Source organism: Perca fluviatilis, chromosome 8, assembly GCF_010015445.1.
Source record: "Perca fluviatilis chromosome 8, GENO_Pfluv_1.0, whole genome shotgun sequence".
NCBI lineage: Eukaryota > Metazoa > Chordata > Actinopteri > Perciformes > Percidae > Perca > Perca fluviatilis.
Genome location: NC_053119.1, coordinates 41356744 through 41371931, shown reverse-complemented (window position 1 = coordinate 41371931; position 15188 = coordinate 41356744). Strand labels below are relative to the sequence as shown.

Below are 15188 nucleotides of genomic sequence, written 5' to 3'. Positions count from 1 at the left end.
CAGTTGTGTTTGTAGGCAGAAAAGCACAGGTGTATTCAAAGCCATTCATGATGGCTGCCTGCCATCATGCTGACTCACTGAAATATTTTACTGGGACACTTGATGGAGTTGAGCCATCGTTAAGGTTATCAATCTCAGCTGTTAACTTAACCAGAGCCAGCCCCCAAGTGGGCGGGGCATCCATGGCCCGCAATGCCCATTGGTTAATCTGGCTAAATCTCTGACCCATGAGCGAGCAGCTGTGTTGTATTTAAACACAATTTTGGTCACTTTTCTTTCTTTCAAAAATGGCTCAGGAGAGAGACAATCACCACCTCACCTCCGAAAAGGTCTCCAACAGGATCAGGTACATATCAGTCGCTCAAGTTACTTTTACTAAAGAAATGCTCACTGATATTATATATCAGTTAACAATGTACATGCCATGTTGTCTATACGTTCTACTTTACAGTAAATAATCTGTATAAGCCCCTCCACCTGCCAGGTTCTAGACCTGATTAAGACGGCCAATCAGAATTGGGAAACAGCCCAGACTTGAACAAAAGTCTGTCTGTCTCAGTGTGAGTAGGTCTATGTTCAGCAGAGTTGTAGTCTTTAGAGATTTTTATCAAGAAATGGAGATGAGCTGCGGTCTCTGATCACCTTCAGAATTATTGACTAAGTCATCAGATTCCTGCTGCGGAGGGAGTTAATGTTGGAAGGGGTATCCAACATAATTGTAAGTATAACCTCACTATTATGCCAAAATGTAGTGTGACTTGTGTATTTAGAATATCAAAACTCCATGTGATTAAGATGGCTATCTCAAGTTGTCTGAAAGTGCTGCCAGTTCTGCATACGTGATAGGTCCTCTTTTTAATAAGAGGATTTTATTCTATGTGATTTAATTAAGTTAAACCTTTTTCTTCAATTTATTAATATATGCTTTGTTTTTGTGTGCATAGCCACTCTGTGCCTGGTGGACTGCCAGTGACACCCCCCCCCTCAATGCCATGCCTGGACCCTGCAGCCTGCAGCTGGACCCCCCCCCCTGGCTCATGCCACACCTCCTCATGCCCCTTTTTTTATTATCCAGACTGGTCCAGCTGCGGCCTGCAGCTGGACCCCCCCCCCTCACTCACTCACTCACTCACTCACACACACACACACTCCCGCTCACAGGAACTCCCCTTACAAGATAATAAAATGACACTTTTACATCAAAGAAGTTTTCAACTGGAGTTTGTGAAGAATCTACTTGTACATGCCGTGGCACACCACCCCCCGCTAATGTTCTTGTAAATCCTCCACATCTACGTCTCCTCTGAAATCTGGTGGTTCTTCTGTCACACACTAAAATGAAAGATAATAACTGTAGTCAAAACCCACCCTGTTAACTAGAAGTTATTATCAACCTGACATCAGTAGCTGTAAGTAGATAGTAATTTTAAACAAGCCGTAACCAACTAAATAACTCCTCAGTAGCTTAGGCTGTAGGACCACAGGTCATTTTTCAATGGGTCTCTTCACCAGTCTAGCTTGATTATGAAAGCTACCCACCCATATGTGATATGTGCTGTTTTTATAAGAGGGTTTTATTGTATGTATAACGTAGCATTTATCAGTCACTTGTTACTTTACTAAAGAGATACTGAAGTATAATATATCTAACTAGCAGGAGAAACTCTACTACAAGAGCAGCTGAAGAAACTATTGTCGCCAGGAGCTGAGGGATGAGCAGACGTCAGAAGTTGAACAGAAGAGGCAGAATAAAAAGCATTTATCCCTCTAGGTCAGGGGTGTCAAACTCCTTTTCAGTAAGGGCCACACTGGAAATGATGATCACTATAAGGGCCAGACATGTTGAGTTTATTGACATGCTTTTATTTAGCAAAACAAGTCAATTAACTTTGTATTATTGCATGTCTCATATAGCTTTCTCCCATACAGTTTGGTCGATTTAAAACTCTAAAGTCAGCAGAAAAGTTTCTTAGCCACCGTAGAATTTAGCAAGTCATGAAAAACAAACTTTACAAATTTAAAAACCGCTACCACCCAGCTTACTCACCACAACCTTCCAGAATATTAAACTCTTTTCTATTCAATTTTATTTATAGTATCAAATCATAACAGAGTTATCTCGAGACACTTTACAGATAGAGTGGGTCTAGACCACACTCTATAAATTACAAAGCCCCAACAATTACAGTAATTCCCTCAAGAGCAAGCATTAGCAGTGGCTATTGCGACAGTGGCGAAGAAAAACTCCCTTTTAGGAAGAAACCTCGGCAGACCCAGACTCTTGGTAGGCGGTGTCTGACGGGGCCGGTTGGGGGTGTGATGAACAGTGGCGATAATAGTCACATTAAAGATAGTGGAACAGTGACTTTGAAGGTAGTCGTTGTAGTTCATGTGACAGCAGGACGTTCGGGATGAAACGTGGGCGTGCAGAGCATGGGTGGATGCGGCGGGCGCGAACGGAAACGCGGCGGGCGTTGCAGGGAATCGCAGAGCATAGCTCTGTGAAGAAGAAACATAAGGACTCCGGGGAGTAAACTCCCCAGAGCTAGGTTAGTAACAAGCAGTTCTGGGACAGGATGCATACAAAAGGAAACAAATGAAAACATTGATGAGAGGCTGTACGGGCCTGCCTCCCTCTAATCTCACTATATTATTGATTATATGATCAATAAATCTGATGACTACGAAGAGAAGCAGGTGGGCCGGTTAGGCGGACGCTGCAACTCCTCACTCCCTAACTATAAGCTTTATCAAAGAGAAGAGTTTTCAGTTTACTCTTGAATGTGGTGATGGTGTCTGCCCCCTTAACCCAGACTGGGAGCTGGTTCCACAGGAGAGGAGCCTGGTAGCTGAAGGCTCTGGCTCCCATTCTACTTTTAGAGACTCTAGGAACCACAAGTAGCTCTGCATTCTGGGAGCGCAGTGCTCTAGTGGGACAATAAGGTACTAAGAGCTGTTCTAGATATGATGGTGCTAGACCATTTAGGGCTTTGTAGGTCAGGAGAAGGACTTTAAAGTCAATCCTGAATTTTACAGGAAGCCAATGCAGAGTAGCTAAAACAGGAGAAATATGATCTCTTTTCTTAGTTCTCGTCAGAACACGCGCTGCAGCATTCTGGATCAGCTGGAGAGTCTTAAGGGACTTATTTGAGCAACCTGACAGTAGGGAATTACAATAGTCCAGCCTGGAAGTAATGAATGCATGGACTAGTTTTTCAGCATCGTTTTGAAACAGGATATTCCTAATTTTGGCAATATTACGAAGATGAAAAAAGGCTGTTCTCGATGTTTGTTTTAGATGGGCATTAAAGGATATATCCCGATCAAAAATAACTCCTAAGTTTCTGTTAGTAGTGCTGGAGGCCAGGACAACACCATCCAGAGTAGCTATATCTTTAGATAATGAAGTTCGGAGGTGTTTAGGGCCCAGCACAATAACTTCAGTTTTGTTACAGTTTAACATCAGAAAATTATAGGTCATCCAGGATTTTATATCTTTAATACATGCTTGAAGTTTAGCTAACTGACTGGTTTCGTCTGGTTTAATTGATAAATATAATTGGGTGTCGTCCGCATAGCAGTGATAGTTAATTGAGTGTTTCCTAATGATATTACCAAGAGGAAGCATATATAAGGAAAATAGAATTGGTCCAAGCACTGAGCCTTGTGGAACGCCATGTTTAACTTTCGCGTACTTAGAGGATTTATCATTAACATTAACAAATTGAGATCGATCAGAGAAATAAGACTTAAACCAGCTTAGTGCGTTTCCTTTAATGCCAACTAAGTGTTCCAATCTCTGTAACAGGATGGTATGGTCAATAGTGTCAAATGCAGCACTAAGATCTAATAAAACAAGTATGGAGACAAGTCCTTTGTCTGCAGCAGTTAGAAGGTCGTTAGTAATTTTCATCAGTGCCGTCTCTGTTCTATGATTCTTTCTAAATCCTGACTGAAAGTCATCAAATAAACTATTGCTATGTAGAAAATCACATAACTGATTAGCAACTACTTTCTCGAGGATCTTTGAGAGAAAGGGAAGGTTAGATATAGGTCTATAGTTTGCTAAGACCTCAGGATCGAGGGTGGGTTTTTTCAGAAGAGGTTTTATCACAGCTACTTTAAATGACTGCGGTACATAACCTGTTAATAGAGACATATTGATCATATCTAGTAGCGAGGTGTTAACCACGGGTAATGCTTCTTTGAGTAGCCTCGTTGGGATGGGGTCCAAGAGACAGGTAGATGGCTTAGCTGAGGATATCTTTAACATTAATTGTTGAAGGTCTATAGGATAAAAGCAGTCTAAGTATATGTCAGGTCTAGTCGTTCTTTCTAGCAGTCCTGCGTTGAAAGGTGAACCATAAATAAAATAAAAATTCAGAATACGGACCTGGAGCTCGGTAGACAACAACAAATATAATTGTCTGTACTGATTTCCGTGTTGGATGTTGAAGATTAAGAACAAGGCTTTCAAAAGAGTTATAATTTAGTTTGGGTTTAGGATTAATTAACAGGCTTGAATCAAATATGGCTGCAACTCCCCCTCCTCGGCCTGAGCCTCTAGGAATTTGAGTATTAATATGACTGGGAGGAGTGGCTTCATTTAGACTAACATATTCTTCATGGCCCAGCCAGGTTTCGGTAAGACAGAATAGATCAATTTGATTATCAGATATCAATTCATTTACTAGTACTGTTTTAGAAGACAGAGATCTGATATTTAGTAGTCCACATCTAATTTTCCCGGTGGGCCGAAGCACTTTTGGGCCGAATCGCCGATATAAATAGGCCTTTTTTATTTTTTTGGCTGGGCCGGCCCATAAAGAACTCACAGCGGCCCATTGGTTAATTTTCTTTATTGGCACTGGCCTTACCCAATCAAATCCAGGAACCCCCACTCCGGGCCGCAAATTTACGAATCCCACTATGGCCACGCCTCCCGTCCCTGAGACACGAGCTGTAATAGTTATGCTGGAAGTTTAGCATCCACGTTAAAATGGACAAACGACCACCAAAGCGCAAGGGAGGTTCAGAGAAATTACAGGAGAAAAAGATTAAGAATCTACAGGCGGATTCCTCAAAAGGTGCCAAATTTTCGGACGTTTGGGGCTGTAGTAGCTGCTTCAACATCAGCATTACCTGAAGTAGAGGAGAGTAACCGTGTCAGGGCCATGGGAGCGAGTGAGGACAAGATGGAAGAGAGAGTAGATGACGATGTGGTAATGTGTGTGTGTGTGTGTGTGTGTGTGTGTGTGTGTGTGTGTGTGTGTGTGTGTGTGTGTGTGTGTGTGTGTGCGCGTGTGTGTGTGTGCGTGTGTGTGTGTGTGTGTGTGTGTGTGTATATATGTGTGTGTGTTCGTGTGTGTGTGTGTGTGTGTGTGTGTGTGCGCGCGAGCGCCACGTCATAACAATAACAAGCAGTTTGGCTGTAACATTAAAGTTAGTGGCTGTCAGGTAACCTAACTGCTTAAGCTTACATTGAAAATGCTAGCGGTTAGCCTGTTGGGTAGCTGAAAAGTCTGTGTGATCTATAAAATCAGGCATCAGTGTTCCTTGAATAGCTTAATTAGCTTCTCTTGTATTGGTGCTCTTTTCCAGGGCATATACTACTCTCAGCTTTATTGTAGCTTTTGGGAAGGGTTATAGTTATGGTTATAGTATTTAGCAGACACTTGTGTCCAAAGCGACAAAATATGAATCTTACAATAGTTAAAATTAACAGTAAACTGTTTTTAAAGTTACTAAGCCAATATTAAGCAAAATAGTAATAATAACAATAATGTCAATACAATATAAAATACCTATAATAAAAATACCATAAATATACAAATCATAACTCTAAGAATGAAATAATTATTTAAATTTAAGATCAACAGATAAGTCTTGAGACCCCTCTTGAAGGATCCAAAACGATCACATGAACGCTGAACACTAGGCAACTCATATAATAGAATGCACGCATATTTTAAGAGGACTGTCTGCAGGGAATCTGTCTGACCAATCACGGTGGGTGTGGGCCGCCTGGGCCAAAAATGCCAGGGCCGATTTTTTGTCCCAGTCCAGCCCTGAATAGTACTAGTACTACACGTTACTGGAATAATACCAGTACTACATGTTATCCTGCAGAAAACATTTTCAGATTCATCCACTTGTATAGTGCTATCAGGATCAATACCTGGGGGGCATGAATATGTGATATTTTCAACATAATGTCAATACTTACCTTTCAGTGTGGTCGTTATGTTGTCAGATAGCATCCTGGCTCCGTGTTGGTTTGGGTGGAGACCATCACGCTTCAGCAGGTTGGGCATCTCCCAGAACAAGTTGAAGTTGTCGACATCGGGAATGCTCAGGGAAGTGCAGAGTGGTTCCAGCCAGGTGTGGAGCCAGAACAGTCTGGACCATCTCTCCGCACCCTTCCTGTAGGTAGGTAGAGGCCCAGAGATGACAATCCGCTTACCTGTGCCCATCAGGGTGGAGAGGAGAGTGGAGTGCTTCCTGGAGTGCTATCGACCGTCTCTCTCTGATGTTTTGTGCCCACATGCACGATGATGTTGTCGACCTTGGCGTGGGCGGCGAAGATGCCGGGAAGTTTGTGCTGGATGTCACGGACCTTGGCACCGGGGAAGCAGTAGACCTTGGAGGGACCGCTAGGTAAAGGGGGAATGTGGAGGTCCCTTACCATGGAGCTTCCGATGATCAGCGTGGAGGTTGATGAGTCCGAGGGGGGAGAGTCCGCCCTCAATGGGCACGTCGACTGTGTGGATGGACCAGGATGAGCTGCGTGGGGACGTGGCAGAGAAGGGAACTCCTCGTCGTTCGTCAGAATGCTGTAGCGATTTTCTAGTCGTAGGGGTTGGGCTGGGGCTGAGCGTTGTCCTGACCGCCTGCTCTGGTGCTTGCTTACACGCCATGGCTCAGGCTGGTGTGGAGTGGAGCTGGTCGGCAGAGCTGGCTGGGTCCTCGGCAGAAGCCGAGGAGAGACAACAGGGACAGAGGTTGTATTAGTGCGTGGTGGGGTGAGAGTATTGCAGGGCACAGTGGAATCAAGACATCCGACAGTGTGTGTGTGGGGGGAACTTCCAATGATAATGGTGTCGAGGAACTGTTGACTTGCCTTGATCTGGTGGAGAGTCGATATTCTGGCTTCAAGTTCCACTATCTTCTGGCTGAACAGGAGGCACGAGTCACAGCCAGGTGAACAGCTGAGGGAGGGCATCGTGTAGCTTGCTAGTTTAGCTAGTAGCAACGTTGATGGAGGCCTTCTCCTAAAACCAATCCCTCTTCACAAGTCAAATTTTCTGTGGGTAGTTCGGAGTCAAAGTCTAAAAATCTGTCAAATTCTGCACAGCAGTGTTGCATAGTTACAATATGAAAAACAGATTGCTAAATAATTTTTTTTCTTTGTTGTGGGGCACAACTAGTCGAGCCAAAATTAACTGTGAACCTAAATTGAAATGTGGGCCGGATCAAAATTTGCAAGGGGCCGGATTTGGCACCCAGGCCTAGAGTTTGACACGTGCTCTAGGTAAATTTGTTAAATGTATTTGATGTACCCTTACCCCCACCAATACATTTCTGGAAGAAACTTGATGCCTTTTTCCAGCAGTATATTTGGAATAATAAACTACCCAGGCTAAAATACTCTACCCTGCATCGTACCACAAACATGGGAGTCCTGGCCCTCCCCAACCTTAAAATGTACCACAGAGCCTTTCAGCTACGGGCCCTCAGAGTGTGGATGGACCCCTCATCTACAGTCCCATGGAGAGAAATAGAGCAAAACCTCACTGGAAGTCTAAGACTGCAAGACCTCGCCTGTGCAGGTGTGTGTCCAAAAAGTGTATGCCTATGGCCCTATTATCACCAACTTTAAACAGGTGGAGGAGCAACTTTGCTACACCAATAAGTGGCATTTCAGCCTGAACAAACTGGAACTTTCCTGCACATGGTCTGGGAGTGTGAACAGGTGCCTGAGTTCTGGAATAAAACAATATCTGTAATAGGATGTTGAATTCCTACTGACCCGATTGTTTTGTTACTTAATGATGACTCTAAAAAATTTGATAGAACCAAACGGTAGAGTATGGCTCTAACAAAGATATGGGACACAGAGTTGGGATTTTCTTTAACTTCATGAGTAAAGATGTTTTGATATACTTAATTTACAGCCTTACAATCATTTCTTTATTTATTTCTAGTCTAGATGCTGCAATGGTGTATTTCCTCTACTTTTTGATACCAACATTGTCTTTAATTATTCATATTTAGATAATCCCTCAGCTTCTTCAATTTAGTCCAGTCATCGACATCGATATGTATGACTAGATATTGTCTTACATTTTGGTTGTCATACTATGACAAGGTGCATGTGGAGCAGCTGCAGAGAGAGACTTCTGGTACGGACTGTTTACTTTTTGTTCGGATAATTATTTATCAAAGAATGGACAAAATCAGTGGAGTTCTCTTAAGTTTGTTTACTTGCAGCAAGTAGAGTCAGTTTACAGCACTTCAGCATAAGTACAGAAAATGAGTGTAGATTGTTCACAACAGTGTCTTTTTAAAGGAGTTGGGAGTCAAGTTAGTTATTCGGCTCATGCAATCAGTAGCTTTTCTTCTTATCTCTGGTCAGGCCTGGCATCTCCTTCACATTATGCTCTCGGCCCTCAGGATACATCCTTTGCTCTTTGTAAGGTCATTCAGCTTTCATGATTAACACATGAAAGACAAAAATACTCAAACAGAAATACTAAAACAGAAATACTACAACGGCAGTTTGAATGCAAATGGTTTAACAAAGAAACTGAAGCAAAACTGCTATAAGCATATTTTTCTAACACTTTTCCTGTTAAATACTGTTGTCCTTTAACAGTTGGACTGAAGTGTGTCAGTGAACTGATGCCCTTATTGTGAGCTGCAGAATACATCTTTAAACATCAACATGGTATAGAAAGACTATAGAGAAACTATAAAAAACAGAGCTCTATGTGTTATTGAAATTGATTTAACCATTCACAAACCAAAATCAAACTGCTGTTTTTCAGTCCAAGAAACTAGACTGACTGCCACCGAGAGCAAAACAAGAGACCTTGAAGAAGAGAACGCAGGTATTTCACTGACAAACATGATGGTTTACAGTTTTTGCAGATTGTTGTGGAATGTGGCTCATTGTGTCAAAACTCTTCACACACGCCAAATAAGACACAACATTTGGAGATAAATATCTGCAATTAAAATGTAACAATCCTTTTTTAATGGAATGTTTGCAACAGAATGATACACACATGCACCACTTAAATAACTTTTTGAAAAGCAGCAACAAAACACTGATGACCGGCAGCTCGCGGTGCTCTGTACCCGGCGCACAGTCAGCTATTCTGGGGTATCTGAACCACCAACAACCGCTGACCTGACGCAGCACCACGACCAGCAGCTTGCGGTGATCTGTACCCAGCTCACACTCAACATGCAGAGTACATCAGGAGCACCGTAGCCAGTGTCGCAGAGCTCTGTAGTGGCTTAACACGTCTACTAACTGCCGCTGATACGACAAGCTGTGACAGAGGTCTGTTGCCGCATCACGAAGCTCTGTAGCGGCTTAAACAGCTAGCCACTGACGCTCTGTAGCATGGAGCTCTGTAGCCGATGTGACGTGACTTAGCCGGCGGTCTCACTCTGTAGTAAAAACAGAGAGCTCAACACACAGGGGGAAAAGAGGAGCTGCAGTACAACAAAAATATGGCGTTTTTTTTTTAAATTAATACCATGTACACCTATTCTGGTACAACCTCTAAATACAATTATGAACTTGAAAATGAGCATAATATGAGCACTTTAACAATTTACTCTGCTCTGTGATTCAATGTCTTAACTCCAGACTTGCAGACCAGACTGAGCAGCAGTGAGTCCAGGATTGACCAGCTGGAGAGACAAAATGCAGGTGATGACACACACACACACACACACACTGACATGCATTGACTTTTTTTTGTTTACAGAGAAACCGAAGGTGGCATTTTATACAGCTCTGACTGAAGCAGGAAATGTTGGACCGTACAACAAAGACATCACACTGAAATACAGCAAGGTCTTCACCAACATTGGCAATGCTTACAATCCAGCTACAGGTAATATACTGCAGGTCACATCAACACATGTGGTCATGGAAATCTACATAAATCCTTTTCTGCTCTTACTCTGTAGGTTTCTTCACAGCACCAGTCAGCAGGGTCTACTATCTCCAGTTCACTGTGTGTGGTTCCAAAAAACTTTATATGGCTGTATTTTTGTAGAACAAGAACAATCAAAGGATCATGTATAATTATAAGATAAAGGAAGGAGAGGAACTTGATTATTTCACAAACTCTGTTGTCTTGGAGCTGAAAGCAGGAGATGAAATTCACCTGGATCTCCCATCAGACCATTCAGTCTTTGATGATAGGAATAACTACAGCACCTTCAGTGGCTCTCTTCTCTTCCCACTGTAAGGATGCCGTTTAGGCTGCTGTGTGATTGTACCTGTTGTTGTTGGCTACACTGGGATTCTTTAGAAAGTGCTGATAAATGTCTGCACCGCTGCCTCCAAGACTAATGTCACTGCATGTATCAAATAATGTGATTCTGAATCTGACCTCCCGCCTGTGTCATCACATGAAAACAACATTCAAATAAATCAAAAAGTCATTGAAGTTGTGTTTGTTATCATTGAGTAGGTCTTCATATAGAAACGTTAGCTGAACTTCACTGATGTTTAACTGCTTAGCCTGAGTGAGGTTTTCAGTGGGTAACTTGACAAACAACACAGACTTTGTATTTAATTTGCTGGGTGTGAATTAAATAATTCTCTTTATATTTAAAAAGTTTACTTGTAGGCCTACTTAAGTAATAAAAAAATTTAAAAAATAAAAGTAATCATACTTGATTTAGTTAGGGACATTTGTATAGAAGTGTTAAGGTGTTCATTGTGTCTATATTTTTCATATATCAGCCTGGTTGGTTTTAAAGGTGCTCTATAAATAAATTGACTTAAGTAGAATATTTTTGTACTCTTTCCACGATTGTTATTGTTTGCATGTTTGAAAGTTCATAATATTTAAATTAGGCCTATCTCGTAATATATAGGCTAATAGTATTAATATGACATTGTTTTTGACGTTTTTGAAGTCTTGTTCCAATAAATGTTCAATATGGTTCACACCATCGATATATGTTACGGTTCACACAAACACTTTAGCATTATTATGTATTTTACAGTACATGTGGTCTCCAGGTAACAGGGAGCCATAGCTACAACCCGCACTACTCAGTGCGAGGCCAGGGCCGGAGCCCTGTTAATTAGCTAAGCTGTCCGTGTGTGTGTGTGTGTGTGTGTGTGTGTGTGTGTCAGGTAAAGTATGCCTTTGTTTGGGAAGCTATGTAGTGGAGGAGAGAATAAGGCGAGAAAGATGGCCTGCCCCTGCCAACTAAAGGAGATGGAGAAACTCCCCGAGAGAGAGGAGATGCTGATGAAGAAGAAAGACTTTCTGATGACAAAGATCGACCAGGAGCTTCAGGTGGCCAAGAAAAACAGCATCAGGAACAGAAGAGGTGAGACAGACTTCTAAAGCTGTTGATATAACCGTATACCTTGTATAATTCTTTAATAATCATTAAAACATACAATGAGCCATTGTAGTTAATACTGTATCAGTGACAACCTAAGCTAGCTAGCTAATTAACTAACTGCAGATTGACCTACCATTACAGTAAGCAACCAGGCCATTTCTAACCCAAATATAGCCGTTATGTCCGTTAGAAATAATACATCAGCATGTTGTGATTGATCCACATGGCGAAAGAAAAGCACAGGCGTGGGGAACAATGGAGAAACCCAACAACACAGAAGTGTCTGTTCTGGGCTAATCCCACAAACGTTACTAAGAGCACCTGTTACACACTCTGAACGGTAGTGTCTCCTTTATCCCTCATGGGGTAACGTTATGGCTTAAGTTAATAGTATGGTATAACCAGAACTTTTTAAAGTTGAACTATAATCTAAATCGGCTTTAATATTGTTTTTAAAATGTGTTAAACTGTTTGGTATGGTATTATTTTTTTGGTCATCAGCATTGGCTGATTAAGATGAGAGTGCTGTCATTTCCATGTTTTTGAAATACTTTATCACATTAATGTATAGAGATCAAAATGGTCAGAAATGAGTATTGTTAACTGATTGACGTTATTGTGTAGAATGATCTACAATGAGAGATGTTAAAGGGAGATATACCACAGTGTAGATAGTATGGCAATATGTCTGACTGTTGACAAGATGCATATCCGAAATGTATCATCATATCACTGAACCCTAAACTTCAATAACATCTGCAGTAGCACCAGTTCATGGTCCTGGGTGTTGTGCATGGTAGCTCACTAGGCCACTGTAGAATAGCTTACTGGGGTTATAATGGAACTGAGCCATCATTTATTCATGAGTATTTACATATGTGCTTTTTCTGCTGTGACAAGTCAACATATCTGATGTGAGAAGGGTTTAAAGTCGAAGGTCTGGCAATGGGGAATACTGTATCTTAATACTGTATTACACTAATAATAGTCTATATCGGCACCGGGATTGTTTAGGTGCCGCCGGAAATTCCGCCCAATATCCCTCATTACGCCGGATGTCCCTAATTTTCGGCCAGATGTCCGTCCCCTTCCTCTGTCTCTGTGTTGGCGTTCTAACCTCCGGTGGATTTGTGAGGACTATGGTTAACTGCTCCTCAGATCTCTGCAGGGTAAATCCAGACAGCTAGCTAGACTATCTGTCCAATCTGAGTTTTCTGTTGCACGACTATAACTACTTTTGAACGTACACATGTTCCACCAAAACCAGTTCCTTCCTGAGACTAGTTAGCAGAGGCACCGTGGCTCCGTCCGGAACTTAGCCCCGCCCAAGACGATTGTGATTATTTTAAAGAAATGCCAATAAACCAAAGCACATTTTTCTCCTATCCCCAAATGCTGTGTGGACTAGCCAGACCTTCCTGTGCAGCGCTGTGGAGGAAGGTCTGGCAATGCGAGACTACACTAAAGTACAGACAGAAGTGTGTGTCTGTCTGTACTTTAGTGCTCTCAGGTATCTGTCAAGAAATCTGCAGGCCTCCTGTATTTTCACACATTTCTGATAAGAAAGACTCATTTTATACAGTAAAAATGATAGCTGCCATTAAGATAACATTGCTCAGTAGTTATATGTGGGATGACTTTGCTGTTGCTGTTTAGTTTAAAACTTGTCATGTTTTGTTTTTTCTTCACTTGTTGAGAACATTCCTACTCATATACTGTATCTCCCTATGCACTTCTCACAGTGGCTCTGCAGGCGCTGAGAAGAAAGAAGTGCCATGAGAAACACATCAAGTACATTGACTGTGCTCTTAAGGCCATGAGGTCCGCTCATGAAAATATGTAAGGGAAAAGACATCAGCATAGGTGTTCTTTTGAATTGATGACATGAATATCTATATATAATATATATAGTATGAATATCTGCAAGAAAAGGAGCAGAATAAAAACAGAACTCACACACAAAATGTCAGCAGTTATTATAGATAATTGAGAGGATTATGTATACAGGTTATAATGCTACATTCTGAAGCTAAGTAAATGTATGTGGCTGTTATTTATTTGTCTACATATGATACCATGAGTTTGGATCCAGCTCATGGCAAATGTTATAACATACTCATTTTGTTATAACATGCCTAATGTGGAGTTTTAAAGAAGGGTTTCCAGGCACTTTCTGCTGGCTCTTTCAGAGATATTCTCAACGAGATGAATGACCTGATCAAGGACATTCCAGAGGAGCACGATCCCACTCTAGACATGTCAGACACCCTCCACACATCTGGGAGCCTTGGAGTGGAATTTGATGAGGTACAATGACGGTAATTCTTTCAGGAATTTAATTTTTGGGTAACTTTTGTGATTTCAGACATGGATTTTATTTATATGAACTCAGTAGTCTTTTTTGTATTTGTGCATTATTCTGATCAATATCATTTGCTATATAATGACGTGTGTGTGTGTGTGTGTGTGTGTGTGTGTGTGTGTGTGTCTCAGGATGAGCTGCTGGCAGAGCTGGAGAGGCTGGTGAAGAATCTGGATCCTAGCCTCTTTGAGAAGGACAAAACGAAAGAGAGAGTCCCTTTTTTCAAAGTGTTGTCCCTTACATCACCGTCCCAACCTGGTAAGAACCATCTGAAGACCAGATCCTAAAACGTTGTTGGCTAGTGTAGTCGGTGAAGCAGAGGACTTGTCACACCATAGATCCAACATGAAGCCACTTGCAGCAAATGACATGCAAATGTAGCAGTGTGCAACTTGACATGTTAGTTTCTTTAAAAAGGGAGTTGACAAGCAGATGATAACAGCTCAACATGCCATGGCACAATACAAGCTGCAGTTGACTGCAGTGTCTACTAATTCATGCAAATTGTTCACAGTATTTTTGTTTTTTCTTTCCCGAAGCCAAGATGGACGAAGATGAGATTGAAGATGATTTAGAGTATCTGCGGCGCTGGGCAAATTAACTCCCTCATAGACACACCATCAGCCACAACACACAGGCATTACAAACAAAAGAGGAAAGGATGGAATAAATAAGCAGAAATTATAGGTTATTGTTGAATGTCTTATGTTTCAAAGTGTCAGCGTCCTTTGTTTTACATTTCCAAAACAATTTGGTGTGTCTTTCAAACCAAGTCTTAACAATGTGAAGGGAGTCCAATAGAAGTAAAGTATAATTTAGAACTGAATGAGGCGCACCCTCACATCACGTGACATAGTTTTAAGTTAAAGTGAAAATCGATTTTCATTTTTAAACATGGCCTTTGACCATAAATTCTAATAAATTCTTAAAATGGATTTATTAACCAGCTCTAACAGAGCTACTTGCTGCGAGTGTCTGTCTATAGCATCGCGGGTTGCAGCTGCAAACAGAACGGAGACGACCAAAATAGACAGAGGTACTTACAAAGCCATAGCCCCACCTAGTGGAAAAGTCATGCCACTCCACTTGTTACTAATGTCCATGAAAAAGAGTTTGTGATTGGAAACTGCTTCAAAATGTAATTGGTTCTACCTTGGCCCCTGCTACACCCTTCCAGCAAGTTTCATGAAAATCAGGCCAGTAGTTTTTCCGTAATCCT

At 41.6% G+C, this 15188-nt stretch overlaps 1 protein-coding gene and 2 long non-coding RNA genes across 6 annotated transcripts; all 3 read left to right on the top strand.

Moving 5' to 3' along the window:
- Positions 1 to 282: 282 nt before the first annotated feature.
- LOC120564382 lies at positions 283 to 984 on the top strand. The gene is made up of 4 exons (XR_005640089.1): positions 283 to 346; positions 452 to 560; positions 649 to 718; positions 945 to 984. It is a non-coding gene; the product is annotated as an uncharacterized LOC120564382 (long non-coding RNA).
- A 6815-nt stretch (positions 985 to 7799) lies between these two features.
- Positions 7800 to 10691, top strand: LOC120563644. Of its 3 annotated transcripts, none has more exons than XR_005639993.1 (4): positions 7800 to 7829; positions 9048 to 9110; positions 9881 to 10130; positions 10207 to 10691. It is a non-coding gene; the product is annotated as an uncharacterized LOC120563644 (long non-coding RNA). The 3 variants fall into 3 exon arrangements; XR_005639992.1 differs by lacking the exon at positions 7800 to 7829 and adding an exon at positions 7987 to 8947; XR_005639991.1 differs by lacking the exon at positions 7800 to 7829 and having other exon boundaries at positions 7990 to 9110.
- A 699-nt stretch (positions 10692 to 11390) lies between these two features.
- Positions 11391 to 14655, top strand: LOC120563642 (charged multivesicular body protein 4b-like). 2 transcript variants are annotated; one of them, XM_039807969.1, is made up of 5 exons: positions 11391 to 11589; positions 13350 to 13446; positions 13797 to 13914; positions 14101 to 14227; positions 14514 to 14655. In XM_039807969.1, exons 1-5 carry the CDS (start codon positions 11397 to 11399, stop codon positions 14525 to 14527), a joined length of 549 nt encoding a protein of 182 aa, XP_039663903.1. In that variant the 5' UTR covers positions 11391 to 11396; the 3' UTR covers positions 14528 to 14655. The 2 variants fall into 2 exon arrangements, with proteins under 2 accessions (XP_039663903.1, XP_039663902.1); XM_039807968.1 differs by having other exon boundaries at positions 14509 to 14655.
- The last annotated feature ends 533 nt before the right edge of the window (positions 14656 to 15188 follow it).

Bases quoted from the DNA above. Each gene is read 5' to 3' on its own strand.
- LOC120563642 (XM_039807968.1), top strand. From the start codon at position 11,397: ATGCCTTTGTTTGGGAAGCTATGTAGTGGAGGAGAGAATAAGGCGAGA. The intron at 11,590-13,349 runs GTGAGACAGACT...CACTTCTCACAG, and splicing joins CAGCATCAGGAACAGAAGAG to TGGCTCTGCAGGCGCTGAGA. The intron at 14,228-14,508 runs GTAAGAACCATC...TCTTTCCCGAAG, and splicing joins TACATCACCGTCCCAACCTG to CCAAGATGGACGAAGATGAG.